Here is a 16,565-nt window from a genome sequence, read left to right as displayed (position 1 = left end):
TCAAGAAGAAACTGGCCAAGTATCTTCAACAGGTGCCAGATCAACCAGGTTGTGGTTGGATATGTGGAGCAGCGGACCACCGGCAGCAACAGCCTAGTTGACGAGGCTAACACCAGACGAGCCTGGCCCATGGCCGGGCTCCGGGAGTAAAAGACTCTCCGAACTTATGTTCGGAGTTATTACATTGCTTTCAACTAAATTTGTTATCGAGGCTTTAATAACTTCCCACCAATTTAAGCTAATTTAACAGAGGAACACAAGAATGGATGAACACTAGCCCATACTAGGCCCAAAACTGTTCAACAGCCTCCCATCAAGCATTAGGGGAATTGCCAATAAACCCCTGGCTGCCTTCAAGAGAGAGCTGGACAGATACCTAAAGTCAGTGCCGGATCAGCCGGGCTGTGGCTCGTACGTCGGACTGCGTGCGGCCAGCAGTAACAGCCTAGTTGATCAGGCCCTGATCCATCGGGAGGCCTGGTCATGGACCGGGCCGCGGGGGCGTTGATCCCCGGAATAACCTCCAGGAAACTAGGCAGGTTCAGCTCACCCCCTTCCTCACCCACTCATGTACCTATCCAACTTAGTTTTAGTGTTATCCAAGGTTCTCTCTTCAATGACATTACTTGGAAGTTTGTTCCAATCATCTATATCTTTGCTGCTAAACAAGTGCTTTCCTATATCCTTTCCTGATCTAAATTTATCCAACTTGAAACCATCAGTGTGAGTCTCGTCTGGGTAATTGGACTGATGTCCTCTCACTGCTGCCGTCTGAGGAATCCCCAACAGTCGCATTTTAAGTTATTGGTACATAAATAACCCGCACATAGGAGATAGAAACTTATGACGACGTTTCGGCCCGACTAGTCATAAGTTTCTTTCTCCTGTGTGCGGGAGAAAAGAGCAATACACAAATAATTATTTGTGTATTGCAATACACAAATAATTATTTGTGTATTGCTCTTTTCTCCATTTGTGTGTTAGTGTGACTGGATAATGGTCCAAGTTGGACCAAAACGTCGTCATTAAGTTTCTTTCTCCTATGTGCGGGTTATTTGTGTATTGTTCCAGTCACGGTATTGTGCCTTTGTGTTCTTTATTAACCATAAGTCGTCGGTGTTAGGGTAAACTTTATTAACAAATAAATCCTGGTTTTCGGGTTGTTTCTAGATGGCAGTGTTTGGTGCGACATTCATTTAAACATAAGAACGATACATGGGGACCGAGGAGTCTCATTCTTCTTCGTTTTCAGGTAGTATAATGCTTAGTGTTCGCGGCTGTAGTAGCTAAAATCTGTGTATACTAATATATATATATATATATATATATATATATATATATATATATATATATATATATATATATATATATATATATATATATATATATATATATATATATGTCGTGCCGAATAGGCAGAACTTGCGATCTTGGCTTAAATAGCAACGCTCATCTTGCCATATAGGACAAGCGAAAATTTGTGTATGCAATAATTTCGCCAAAATCATTCTGAACCTAACGAAAAAAATATATTTCACTGTGTTTGTTGAGTATTAAATTATTGTAAACAAATCTAAAATATATTTAGTTGGGTTAGGCTAAAATAAATTGTTCTTGTTATAATAAGGTTAGGTAAGTTTTCTAAGATTTTTTTGGTGCAAAATTAAATTTTTTTACATTAACATTAATGAAAAAAATATATCTTTAAACTTATAAGAGAAAATTTTAGAAAGGACTTAATTTTAAATGAGTTCTTGCTAATTGACCAGTTTTACATATTCGGCACGACATATATATATATATATATATATATATATATATATATATATATATATATATATATATATATATATATATATATATATATATATACAGTATAAGAAAATACTGTATATATTTTGACTTTCTGTCAGTGTGATAGTCCGAGTTGTGTGTGTATACGTATATGGTGAGGTCCTATATTTGAACAGTAATATTGTGCAACCTTCTGGCAATGGGTTCTATATTGAAGCAGTATGCAATAACTGCATATTGATTCTGTCACTTAGGCTGAGACTTGCAAAGAATCTGGGAGTCTGAGCCCCATGCTTTGTCTTCTTTGTAGACCTAAGATGGTGGCCATCTCGGCGACTCCAGCAGGGGTTGATTGTCACCATGTAGTGATATACGCTGGAGCTCTTCTCCCTGGAGGGTATTCCGGGAATTATCGCCCCCGCGGACCGGTCCATGACCAGGCCTTCTGGTGGATCAGGTGATCAATGAGGCTGTTACTGTTGGCCGCACGTAGTCCAACATACGAACCACAGCCCGGCTGATACACACAAAAACTGCACGATTATATGTCCAGCTCCCTCTTGAAGACAGCCAAGTTATTAATACATAAATAAATAAATAAACTGGTATCTCCCCTTGGCAGGCGGGAGGCTGTTGAACAGTCTTGGGTCTCGGACACTTATTGTGTTTTCTCTTAGTGTACTAATGGTGCCCCTACTTTTCACTGGGGGTATGTTGCATCATCTGCCAAGTCTTTTCCTTTCGTAGGGAATGATTTCTGTGTGCAGATTAGAGATCAGTCCCTCAAGGATCTTCCTGGTGTAGATTATGATGCATCTCTCTTGTATGCGTTCCAGTGAGTACATGTCAAGTGTTTCCAAGCGTTCCCAGTAGTTAAGGTGTTTGATGGAACTTATATGTGCAGTAAGGGTTCTCTGTAAATTCTCTAGATCTTCAAATTCACCTGCCTTGAATGGAGATGTTAATGTACAGCAATATTCCAGCCTAGAGAGAACAAGTGATTTAAATAGGATCATCATTCGCTTGGCATTTCTTGTCTTGAATGTTCTCATTATCCATCCTATCAGTTTCCTCGCAGATGTGATAGTGGCACTCTTGTAATCCTTGAAGGTGAGATCCTCAGACATTACCACTCCCAGGTCCTTCACATTACTTTTCCGCACTACTGTGTGATTAGAGTTTGTAGTATACTCAGTCCTAGTTATTATTTCCTCCAGTTTTCCATAGCGGAGTAGTTGGATTTTTTCTTCACTGAACATCATATTGTTCTCCGTTGCCTATTGGAAAACTTGGTTTATATCTTCTTGGAGATTTCCCATGCCCTCAATGGATGACACTCTAATGCAGATTCTAGTATCGTCTGCAAAGGATGATACGGTGCTATGGTTAACATCTCTTTCTATCTCTGATATGAGGATGAGGAACAGGATAGGGGCGAGTACTGTGCCTTGTGGAACAGAGCTCTTCACTATGGCAGCTTCCAACTTAACTCTGTTTACCACTGTTCTTTGTGTTCGATTGGTTAGAAAGTTGAAGATCCATCTGCCTACTTTGCCAGTTATCCCTTTAGCACGCTTTTTGTGTGCTATTGCACCATGATCGCACTTGTAAAAGGCTTTTGCAAAATCTGTCTATACTACATCTGCATTCTGATTGTTTTCCAGTGCATCCAAGACCATATCATAGTGATCCAGTAGTTATAAGAGGCAGGAGCGACCTGCTCTGAACCCATGTTGCCCTGGATTGTACAATTGTTGGGAGTCCAAGTGGTTTGCAATTCTGCTTCTTAAAACTCTTTCAAAGGTTTTTATGATATGGGACGTTAAAACTATTGGTCTATAGTTCTTAGCTACTGCTTTGCTGCACCTTTATGGACTGTAGAAACTCGTCTGTGTCTAAGCTCATTCTCCATAGCATACTTAGGGCCCGTGAGAGGGGTTTCTTGCAGTTCTTAATGAACACAGAGTTCCACAAGTCTGGGCCTGGGGCTGAGTGCATGGGCATGTTGTCAATGGCTTTCTCAAAGTCTAGTGGAGTTAGGGTTATGTCAGAAATTTGGCCTACATTGACAGGGTTTTGAGGCTTATTCATGAAAAAATTATTTGGATTGTCTATCTTTAGACTGATTAGTGGCTCGCTGAACACAGAGTCATATTGAGATATCAGTATCTCATTCATTTCTTTGTTGTCATCTGTATAGGATCCGTCTTGTCTGAGCATGGGCCCTATACTAGAAGTGGTTTTTGCCTTGTTTCTGACATATGAAAAGAAATATTCCGAATTTCTTTCAATTTCACTAATCGCTTTTAGCTCTTCTTGTCTTTCCTGGATCCTGTATAAGTCCTGTAACTTAAGCTCAATATTTTCCACTTCCCTGGTTAGCTCTTCCTTCCGTGTTTCAAATCTAGCATTCTCGAGAAGCTCAGCGATTCTTCATCTTCTCCTGCAGAGGGAGCGTCTCTCTCCAGTTTATTCTCTTCTTTTTCTTTTTTCTTAGGGGAATATGCCTTGAACATACTTCAGCTACCAGAAAGTTGATCTTTTCAAGGCACTGGCTAGGGTCTATGTTATTTAAGATATCTTCCTAACATGCTTCATTTAGGACATAGTTTACCTGGTCCCAGTTGATGTTCTTGTTGTTGAAGTTGAATTTGGTAAAGGTACCCTCATAGCTGTATGCATTTTGTTGATCAGGACTCCTGTGCACATAAGTCTGGACTTCGATTAGATTGTGATCAGAATTAGTCGTTTTTGATATTATGTTTCTTAACAGATCCTCATTACTTGTGAAAATAAGGTCAACTGTGTTCTCCAGTCTTGTTGGCTTCACTATCTGCTGACTTAGGGTGTGTTTATTGCAGAAATTCAGCAGCTCATTTGTATGTGACTTTTCATCTGAGCTGCCTCCAGGGATTATTTCTGCTACATTTGCTGCATTCCACTATTTTGTATTTCTTAGATTGAAGCCACCAACCAGCAAGATGTATGGGGATGGTGCTGGAAGGTTTTCCAGATAGTAATCAATTTTCGATAGTTGTTCCTTGAACTGTTGAGAAGTTGCATTTGGTGGCTTATATACAAGCACAATGACTAAGTTTTGGTTCTCGATTTTTGTTAGAACTTCGACTACATCATTTGTGGTGTTCAGTATCTCCGTGCAAATGAGCGACTCTTTGACATACAGGCCAACATTCCCCCCTTGTTTCTGGTACTTTCTGTCGCATCTGAAAAGGTTGTACCCAGGTATCTATATTTCACTGTCAAAGTAATCTTTTGCGTCGGTTTCTGTGAAGGCTGCAAACACTGCATTTGACTCCCCTAGAAGTCCACTGACGGAAGGTATTTTGTTGTTGGTGGATGGCTTAAGGCCCTGTATATTAGTAAACATAAATGAGGGAGTTGACACATTTGGATTATAGTTACAAAAGTCTAGGTTTCCACATGCTGATGGATTTTATTATTGTATTTTATATCCAATAACTACATAAGTTGTAATAGCTATATCTTTCTCGCCTTCACTTATGCGCGGGTATCAACCTATGATACTGACCTGAAATTGGTTCTTAATGGGAGTGGTTCTCAATTTTCCTAGTTGATTCTGCCCTTAAGTTTACTGGTTTTACTAATGACTTTGCATAGCTGCGTTGGTTTCGTCACATTCCTTCAGATTCCGAAGATATACTGAAGTGAACCTTGTTATTATGTCTCTGAAGGCTGATCATTTTTTTAATGTACAAGAATAAGAATGCAAAACGCCTTAACTTCAAAAATGAGTATTTAAACTTTTAATGTATAACACACACACATACACAAACAGCACCATGGTTAAACGTGAACCTTGAATAATACTTGTCTCAATAAAGAAAGTCCAAATGAAGAGGAGCCCATCGTGAAGATTATACTCCCACCTTCGTTAAAGAGTTGACTAGCTTTGTTTACACTATCCATTATACATCCATCTGCAAGTTCCCTGTCCAAATTATCTTTAGGTGAATTTGTGGTAGAAGAGTATTCCATACGAACAATAGAGAACTAGAGTAGGCCTACCGAAGAACTTAACTTAATTTTCAGGTGCCCAGGTGGCCATTAAGGAGCCCTGCTCAGTGTACAGATCGCTCTTGTAGTGGAGAATCCTCCCTCAATTCCCTCTCAAGGTAAACTGCTTACTAAAATTCTTACCAACCACTTTTTATATAACATTCTTTTCCAAGATAGACAAATAACTTGATAATAATTAATATTTTAAGATATTATTCTTGCAATTATTATTAGTATATTACTCTAGTAACAAATTAAGCACTACAGCTGGCAACACTAAACGTACAACACAACCTTGAAGGTCGGGGAAATACTTTCCTTTCATTTTTTTTCCTTTTTTATCAAGTATTGATATGAATTACACTCCCCGGGGACAGAAGAAGAGGAGTGTCGTTATAAAGCAGTAAATGACTACCATTTGCAGTGGGGATAAGAGAGAACTTCACAAATTGTCGGACATTAGAGGCAAAATGACAGTTAACGTAGAACACACGAGTGGTGTCCGATACCTATAATCTTGACTTGGCGTATATGTAATAATTATCCTTGGCGTGATGTGTTATGCCATCGATACAAATAACAACATATTTAGAGATGAGCATAAACATTAACGAGGTTGGGGAACACACGCTCGTTGATGCTTCTCGGAGAATTATAATGATTATTATGTCTTTTGTGCCGTGGATAGGTGGTGATTATTGCCAGGCGAGTGTTGGTATGCAGGCGCCTCCACCGCCTTCATAGTTGATGGTGCAGTAGCTGGCGGAGTTGCCAAATCCCCAGCGTCCACTGCTACGACAAATTTACCCTAACTTAATTTGCCAAGTATACCAGTTCAACTCTATAGATATTGAAAAATTAATTTATTGCCGTTACGTTTGCTATATAAATACAACAAACAGTTCAGAATAATCATAAACAAAAATGGCATTATCGTCGTCATCCTAATTTTGCAGGCGGAGTGATAAGACAACTGGTGTGTAGTGGGGTAGAGGAATGTACCACAAGCCACCTGACAACATTTGTCTCTTCCTTACCCCTAACCTCCCCAACTCACAAACCCACCAACCTACTCACAAAGCCGTCACTCCCAACACACAACCAGCACGAGTTCAGAGATGGAAAGTCTTCTCTTACCAACACCTTTGGAATTCTAAGATAAGTAACGGAAGTGAGGCTGGAGGGAGAGACAGGGTTGGGTTCATTTCATTTTCTTATGTTCATTTTCTAAAGAATGCATTTGATATTGTACCCAACATGAGACCGAGGCAAAAACTTGAGAAGCAAACATTGCAGTAGGCCTGCTGGCCTATGTTAGGCAGGTACTACTCACCCACCCATAGTAAATACTGAAATAGGCCTGCTGGATTATGTTAGGCAGGTACAACTCACCAACCCACAGGAAACAGCAGCAGGCCTGCTGGCCTATCCTACCCAGGAATAGGAAAGAACACAATAGCAGCGACAATAATATTACACATAATAAATCTCAATACTTATATTACAAAATAGCCACAGTGGAGAGTTAGTACTGAAAACAAGGTGAAGCTTTTCCAGATTAGAAAAAGAAAAAATCTTATAAAAATTAATATATAATGGTTGAAAGTTTACCTTCTCATGGATGGTTCTTGCTAAGCGTTTCGCACTGTCATTCTGAAATAAAAATCACGTATCAGATTTGTACACGGAAGCAATTTGTTGGTCGAGAAACGTTGCCAAATCTCGCACTAAGTATAAGCGATATATATATATATATATATATATATATATATATATATATATATATATATATATATATATATATATATATATATATATATATATATATATATATATATGCCGTGCAAATAGGTAAAACTGGTCAATTAGCAAGAACTCATTTAAAATTAAGTCCTTTCTAAAAAAAATTCTTATACGTTTTAAACAAGCTCGATTTAATTTAGCCTAATTCAGCTAAATATATTTTAGATAAGTTTAGAATAATTTAATAATAAACAATGAAATATATTTTTTTTCGTTAGGTTCAGAATTATTTTTGCGAAACAATTGCATACACAAATTTTCGCTTGCCTTATTCGACAAGAAGAGCGTTTCCATTTAAGTCAAAATTGCTAGTTTTACCTATTCGCCACTACATGCATATAAACATTATCTCTCGGTCCACAGCAGGATTCGAACCTGCAAACTCTGCATAAGAGTACACAGTACTTGATCTGGAGTCTGGCTGTGTGGATAAAGTACTGTGTACTCTGATGCCTAGTTCGCAGGTTCGAATCCAGCTGTGGACTGAGAGATAATGTTCGTAAATAATTTCGCCCGTTTGCGAACTGTTAAGTATATACATACATCACCATCCGTCTCCCACCAAGGTAGGGTGACAAAAAAATATTAAAATCAAACATTCATTTGAAAGCTGTCTTGCCAGAATTAAGCAGACATCATAGTTCAGATGAATCTTCGAACTGCACCACCATCTCCACCCCTCCTTTACTGTAAAGGCACCGTACTTCACCCCTCCAGGAATCAAGTCCGGCTAACTGTATCACTGAATACCTTCATAAATGATATCTTGCTTACACTCCAACAACACACCAGGCCAAAAAAAAAAAAAAAGACTTGTCTCCATTACCTCCGAATTAACATACACAAGCCTCTTGGATGCTCAAACTCCTAGTATTCAAACTTTTTTTTTTTTTACTTCTTCCCTCCAATTCTTCCTAGGATAACATTTGTACACCCTCTTGGTTATGCTGTTCTGTTCCATCCTCTCTAAACGCCCAAACCTCCTTAACAACCCTTCCCCTCACCCTCCGAATTATACCTTTGGTAATCACACACCAATTTCTAATTTCTACGCTCCGAATTCTCTACATAATATTCACAGCACAACCTACTGACAAACATGACATCTCCATTGTCTCCAGCATCTTCTTCGCTACAACATTTCAAGCTCATGATTCACACCCATATAAAAATGTTAGCAATACTATGTTACAGTCCCTTTTTTAGTACATTGCGTGTGTGTGTGTGTGTGTGTGTGTGTGTGTGTGTGTGTGTGTGTGTGTGTGTGTGTGTGTGTGTGTGTGTTAGTTACCATTTTGTCTTCGGCACATGTCGATTAGACACTAGGCCTGTCGTATATGCGTGCGTGTATGTGTGTGTTGAAATTAAGACACATGTGCAACATCTGGGTATCTTTATTGTAGACGTTTCGCCATCCAGTGGCTTTATCAATACAAATTCTAGGACATAACTTGAAGACAAGTGTGCGAGGGGCTTGGACTTCCAGCAGGCATGCGTGAGCGTGTTTGATAGGAGTGAATGGAGACAAATGGTTTTTAATACTTGACGTGCTGTTGGAGTGTGAGCAAAGTAACATTTATGAAGGGGTTCAGGGAAACCGGCAGGCCGGACTTGAGTCCTGGAGATGGGAAGTACAATGCCTGCACTCTGAAGGAGGGGTGTTAATGTTGCAGTTTAAAAACTGTAGTGTAAAGCACCCTTCTGGCAAGACAGTGATGGAGTGAATGATGGTGAAAGTTTTTCTTTTTCGGACCACCCTGCCTTGGTGGGAATCGGCCAGTGTGATAAAAAAAAAAAAAACTTGAAGACAGTAGAACTATGTACAGAAGATGAGGTAATCAGTCCCTCAACCTAGGAGTAGGTGCGAAGAGCACCATAGTCGTGGAGATTCTGAAGCAGAAGAAAGGAGCCTGGCGCTTATACAGTAACGTCAGGTGTAGCAGACGAGGGCATAGTCACTGGTAGGCGGGATTCCCCAGTGGAAGTAGGTCCTTCCCAAAGATATGGGTTAGTTGTAGTAGTAGTTGTCGTAGCCGTGAAGGTTATGTACGTGTCCTCATAATCAAGATTCTATGATGTTGCAGAGTCTGACAAGTTGTGTAAGAATGGTATATAATACCGTCAAGATGAAATTAAGACACATGTGCAACATCTGGGTATCTTTATTGTAGACGTTTCGCCATCCAGTGGCTTTATCATAAAGCCACTGGATATGAGTGATATGAGCAAACTCGCCGATGACACAAAGATAGGTAAAGAACATAAGAACACAAGAAAGGAGGAACACCGCAGCAGGCCCGCTGGCCCACACCAGGCAGGTCCCCCACAACTCGTGTGTGTGTGTGTGTGTGTGTGTGTGTGTGTGTGTGTGTGTGTGTGTGTGTGTGTGTGTGTGTGTGTGTGTGTGTGTGTGTGTACTCACCTATTTGTACTCACCTATTTGTGGTTGCAGGGGTCGAGTCATAGCTCCTGGCCCCGCCTCTTCACTGATTGCTACTAGGTCCTCTCCCTGCTCCATGAGCTTTATCATACCTCGCCTTAAAACTATGTATGGTTCCCGCCTCCACTACTTCACTTTCTAGACTATTCCACGACTTGACTACTCTATGACTGAAGAAATACTTCCTAACATCCCTTTGATTCATCTGAGTCTTCAACTTCCAATTGTGACCTCTTGTGTATGTGTCCCATCTCTGGAACATCCTGTCTTTGTCCACCGTGTCTATTCTGCGCAGTATTTTATATGTCGTTATCATGTCTCCCCTGACCCTCCTGGCCTCCAGTGTCGTCAGGCCGATTTCCCTCAACCTTTCTTCGTACGACAATCCCCGTAGCTCTGGGACTAGTCTTGTTGCAAACCTTTGCACTTTCTCTAATTTCTTGACATGCTTGACTAGGTGTGGATTCCAAACTGGTGCTGCATACTCCAGTATGGGCCTGACGTAAATGGTATACAGTGTCTTGAACGACTCCTTATTGAGGTATCGGAACGCTATCCATAGGTTTGCCAGGCGCCCGTATGCTGCAGCAGTTATCTGATTTATGTGCGCCTCAGGAGATATGCTCGGTGTTATACTCACCCCCAGATCTTTTTCCTTGAGTGAGGTTTGCAGTCTTTGGCCATCTAAACTATATTGTGTCTGCGGTCTTCTTTGCCCTTCCCCAATCTTCATGACTTTGCATTTGGCAGGGTTAAACTCAAGGAGCCAGTTTCTGGACCAGGCTTGTAGCCTGTCCAGGTCTCTTTGTAGTCCTGCCTGATCCTCATCCGATTTGATTCTTCTCATTAACTTCACATCATCTGCAAACAAGGACACTTCTGAGTCTATCCCTTCCGTTATGTCGTTCACATATACCAAGAACAGCACAGGTCCTAGGACTGACCCCTGTGGAACCCCGCTTGTCACAAGCGCCCACTCTGACACCTCGTCACGTACCATGACTCGTTGTTGCCTCCCTGTCAGGTATTCTCTGATCCATTGCAGTGCCTTTCCTGTTATGTGTGCCTGATCTTCTAGCGTTTTCAGTAACCTCTTGTGAGGAACTGTGTCGAAGGCCTTTTTGCAGTCCAAAAAAATGCAGTCGATCCACCCCTCTCTCTCTTGTCTTACTTCTGTCACCTTGTCATAAAACTCTAGTAGGTTTGTGACACAGGATTTTCCTTCCCTGAAACCATGCTGGTTGTCAATTATACACTTGTTTCTTTGCAGGTGCTCCACCACTCCCCTCCTGATGATCTTCTCCATGACCTTGCATACTATACACGTTAGTGATACACGTCTGTAGTTTAGTGCCTCATGTCTGTCTCCCTTTTTAAAAATTGGGACTACATTTGCCGTTTTCCATACCTAAGGGAGTTGCCCAGTTTCAAATGATGTGTTGAAGATCTTCGTTAATGGCTCACACAATATCTCTGCTCCATCTTTAAGGACCCATGGAGAGATGTTGTCTGGTCCCACCGCCTTTGAGGTGTCAAGTTCGCATAGCAGCTTCTTCACCTCCTCCTTGGTTATATGTACCTCATCCAGCACTTGCTGGTGTGCCCCCCTATTCTGATTTCCTGGAGTCCTACTGGTTTCCACTGTAAATACCTCTTTAAATCTTGTGTTGAGCTCCTGACATACCTCTCGGTCGTTTCTTGTGAATTCCCCATCGCCCTTCCTCAGTCTGATTACCTGGTCCTTGACTGTTGTTTTCCTCCTGATGTGGCTGTACAACAGCTTCGGGTCAGTCTTTACTTTTGATGCTATGTCATTTTTATATTGTCTCTGAGCCTCCCTTCTTATCTGTGCATATTCGTTTCTGGCTCTTCGGCTGATTTCTTTATTTTCCTGAGTTCTCTGTCTTCTGTACCTTTTCCATTCTCTAGTACACCTAGTTTTTTCCTCCCTACACCTTTGGGTGAACCAAGGACTCGTTCTGTTCTTTCCATTATTTCTGTTTCCCTTGGGAACAAACCTCTCCTCTGCCTCCTTGCATTTTGTTGCCACATAGTTCATCATTTCTTGTACTGGTTTTCCTGTCAGTTCCCTCTCCCACTGAATGTCTTGAAGGAAGTTCCTCATGCCTGAGTAGTTCCCCCTTTTGTAGTTTGGTTTTCCCAGCCTATTCCTGCTACTCTCTCCACTTGGAGCTCAACTATGTAGTCGAAGCACAGAACCACATGATCACTAGCTCCCAGGGGCCTTTCATACATGATACCCTCGATGTCCGAACTACTCAAGGTGAATACAAGGTCCAGTCTTGCTGGTTCATCCTCTCCTCTCTCTCTGGTAGTGTCTCTAACATGTTGATGCATGAGGTTTTCCAGTACCACATCCATCATCTTGGCTCTCCATGTTTCGGGACCCCCATGGGGCTCCAGGTTTTCCCAGTCAATCTCCTTGTGATTGAAATCACCCATAACTAGTAACTTTGCTCCCCCCATGTGTGCTCTCCTGGCCGCCTCGGCTAGTGTGTCGGTCATTGCTCTGTTGCTCTCATCATATTCTTCTCTTGGCCTCCTGCAGTTCTGTGGTGGGTTGTACATTACCGCAACTATCACCTTATGTCCCTCAGACTGGATTGTTTCTACTAAGTAGTCCCTTTCGCCCGTGCCATCCATTTCTTCCATTTTCTCAAAACCCTACTGGTTTTTAATGGGCAGTGCAACTCCTCCCCCTCTCCTCCCTCTGTCTTTCCTGAGGATTTGATATCCGGATGGAAAGATTGAATCTGTTATTATTCTGGTGAGTTTTGTTTCTGTGAGTGCTATTATGTCTGGGGATGTCTCCTTGATTCTTTTGTGCCACTCCTCATACTTGTTTGTTATTCCATCTGCATTTGTATACCACACCTTCAACTTCTTTTCTAAGACTGGTCTGGGAGGTGTATTGGGGTTGGGGAAGTGGGAGACCTGGTAAGGAACTATGGGTTGTTGCTGTGGGGGTGGACTTTGTAATGTAGTGGGTGGGGGCATTGGATGTGGCATGGGTGTTTTGATTTAGAGTGTTTGGTTGCACTGGGGTTGACCTGGTTGGGAGGCTTCTATAGGAAGTTGTGAGGGAGGCTGTATTTGATCTTCTTCCTGGGTCTGGGATCTCCTGTCTGTCTTCTCCATCCCCTCTCTTTCCTCCTTCTGCCTTTGTACCATCTCTCTCAGTTTCTGCCTTTCTTCTTGTGTTCTGTCGCGGTCGAGATACACCTTCCTGTATGCTGGCATGTCCCTTAATCGTGCTTTCTCCTGCAGGATCCTGTTCCGAGTCGCTTCTGCCTTGAAGGTCACTTTCACTGGCCGGTTTCCTTTTTTTACAAACCCCCCTATTCTCCGAAAATTTTCCAGCTGGGTCATGTCGTCTTCTCCTATTGCTTTCATGCTTTCAATTGCTTTTTTCCCCCTTGTTTTCTTGCTTCATATGTGTGTGTGTGTGTGTGTGTGTGTGTGTGTGTGTGTGTGTGTGTGTGTGTGTGTGTGTGTGTGTGTGTGTGTGTGTGTGTGTGTGTGTGTGTGTGTATGTGTGTCTGTGTGTGTGTGTCTGTGTGTGTGTGTCTGTGTGTGTGTGTCTGTGTGTGTGTGTGTGTCTGTGTGTGTGTCTGTGTGTGTATGTGTGCTCTCTCTCCTCATTTCTTTTCTTTTTTCTGTTTTTACAACGTAAAATTTATAAAGAATAAAAAGGCACAATACCGTAACTAGAGTACACAAATAACCCATACATAGTTAACTGTCCAATCCGGACAGTAACGTCATAAGTTTTACTATCATATATGTGCTTGTTAGTCGTGTAAAAGTTATTTATAAACAGAGGGCAGAGTATATGATGGGAAAGGAACCTAAAAGAGCAGGGAGAGAGTGCACAACAGAATAAATGAAAGGATCGGCGAGTCTTTGACAGCAAATTTTACTGAAAATAAGAAACTTGTGGTAAGAGATTATAAGACGAGAAAGACCAGGGATCAAATGGACTTCGCAGTTAAGAACGAAGGAGGAGAAGGTAATCTGAAGGGTTTCACATCTGAAAGAAATGCTTCATCAACCATAAAAAAAAGTTATCACTGTAAATCCTACAAGCATACTATAACACATACATATGCCATTAATACAAAACATATCACATGCACATACCATTAAAAACCGTTGATATAGCCACCACTCCACAAAAATGGCAGCACAGCAATCGAAAAAAATATATATCGCCTGATAGCACTAACGTCTCACATTATCAAAATCTTTGAAAAGAATTTTAAGCATCAAAATTGCTAAAAACACGGATTCACAACAACTGCACATCCCAGGGTAAAATGGGCTGAGAGCAGGTCACTATTACCATTTGCAAATGTTGGACCATTACGATATGGTCTTGAATGCACCAAAAGATAAGCAAAGTGTACACGATACGAAGATCATATGAAGCTGTAGCTAGCATTTTTTTTTGTCTCCTACGAGGATGAGAAAGAGTAATTCCTTTGACTACTGATATTTTAACTTTAATAATTCTACATTTTGCTTTGTGTGTTAATACTACTCTTTGTGTTTTATTAAGAAAATTTATTATCATTTTCTTCTTTGTCCTGCTGCACTAAAATAGCATTTGTAAAATGCCTTAACGAAGTCCGTGTAAACCTCATCTCCGTTTTGGTTCTTTTCCAAAACCCTCCCCTTTCTTCAACTACCTACCTAGAAGTAGGTAATCCTAGCCTGATTACCTCCCATTTCCCAGGCACATTCCCTAATTATAATTATAATAAATCCCACTTTAGAGTCATGCTGATTTAGGCTGTGTAGATCATTTTTTTTTCCATAAAATTTGTACTTTGACATCTCCTCACCCTTACAAAGACTTTCACTATGTGAGACTAGTGCTACTACTCAACATTTTTTTTTATTTTGCCAGAACTTTAACTGTCTCCATTCCACATCGTCCAAGTAGTTTCCTAAGCACAAAAGAAAGGTTCCACATAGAGGCATGACCTCTGAGGTATTAGCATATGGCGCGTGAGACCAAACCCATAGACCACAGCTGTCAACAACCATCCAGTGTGACAACCGTGGCCTCAGCTGGGACTGCCTTCATCCCTTACCTCCCTTCAAAGGAGGTGCCTTGATCCCAGTGAAGGGCTCTTGATCCAGGGAACTGCAGCTACCCTCCACTTCCTGGAACCAAAATTGATTACCTCCCATTCCAAGAGCTGTAATCTGTACCGGTTTAATGTTTTTCCAATAATAATAATTTATAACATTCTAAACATGGAAAACCACAATCTCTCCGGATTCATTCACTATACATATCAATATTACATTCAAGGTGAAGCGCTAAACCCGTAATATAACATAAACCACTTGAAATTCATATTTACAGACACAATGCCTTAATTAACCTTCAATATTTTAAATGAAATAAACTAAAAGATTTACAAGCAGTAAACTAAACGATTTATAAATAGTAAACTAAAAGGTTTACAGGCAGTAAACTAAAAGATTTATATAGAGTAAACTAGCAAACTAAAAGTTTACAGGTAGTAAACTAAAAGATTTACAAGCAGTAAAATAAAATATTTACAAGCAGTAAACTAAGATTTACAAGCTGTAAACTAAAAGAGTTACAAGCAGTAAACCAAAAGATTTACAAGCAGTAAACTAAAAGAGTTACAAGCAGTAAACTAAAAGATTTACAAGCTGTAAACTAAAAGAGTTACAAGCTGTAAACTAAAAGAGTTACAAGCAGTAAACTAAAAGACTGACAGGAAGTAAACTAAAAAAAACTGACAGGCAGTAAACTAGTAATGAAAGAGACATAAATAATACCATCAGCTCTACCTCTTCTCTTCACAGAAAAAAAAAATATTACTTTAAAGTCATAATAATCTTTTACAAGGCAACATTATATTACAACTGGCAATTTACTGTAGGATTTTTACACGCACTTTATAATAACAAACTAAACAGTATGTAGATGAATCTAAATGAATAAGAGCTTTGTGAATCAAGAACGACCAGCGTTGTGAATAATGGACGACCAACGTCGTGAATGGACGACCAACGTTGTGAATAATGGACGACCAACGCCGTGAATGGACGACCAACGTTGTGAATAATGGACGACCAACGTCGTGAATGGACGACCAACGTTGTGAATAATGGACGACCAACGTCGTGAATGGACGACCAACGTTGTGAATAATGGACGACCAACGTCGTGAATGGACGACCAACGTTGTGAATAATGGACGACCAACGTCGTGAATGGACGACCAACGTTGTGAATAATGGACGACCAACGTCGTGAATGGACGACCAGCGTTGTGAATAATGGACGACCAACGTCGTGAATGGACGACCAGCGTTGTGAATCAAGGACAACCAGCGTTGTGAATAATGGACGACCAACGTCGTGAATGGACGACCAGCGTTGTGAATCAAGGACAACCAGCGTTGTGAATAATGGACGACCAGC

The 16,565-nt window shown here is 40.8% G+C and overlaps 1 protein-coding gene across 35 annotated transcripts in view; it reads right to left on the bottom strand.

Moving 5' to 3' along the window:
• Window positions 1-16,565, bottom strand: part of LOC128686856 (bromodomain adjacent to zinc finger domain protein 2B) — a 709,144-nt gene that overhangs the window by 293,628 nt on the left and 398,951 nt on the right. For 33 of the 35 annotated variants that reach the window (XM_070082464.1, XM_070082491.1, XM_070082470.1 and 30 more), the window contains one exon: window positions 7,444-7,485. The exons of the other annotated variants lie outside the window; for them this stretch is intronic. In XM_070082464.1, the coding sequence (XP_069938565.1) occupies window positions 7,444-7,451 (8 nt within the window). In that variant the 5' untranslated portion in view covers window positions 7,452-7,485. The remainder of the gene's footprint in view (window positions 1-7,443; window positions 7,486-16,565) is intronic. 35 annotated transcript variants of the gene reach the window in all.

The sequence above is a fragment of the Cherax quadricarinatus genome, chromosome 7, assembly GCF_038502225.1.
Source record: "Cherax quadricarinatus isolate ZL_2023a chromosome 7, ASM3850222v1, whole genome shotgun sequence".
Classification (NCBI taxonomy): Eukaryota; Metazoa; Arthropoda; class Malacostraca; order Decapoda; family Parastacidae; genus Cherax; species Cherax quadricarinatus.
The sequence above is the reverse complement of the archived record's forward strand: the minus strand, read 5'-3'. Positions and strand labels throughout refer to the sequence as shown.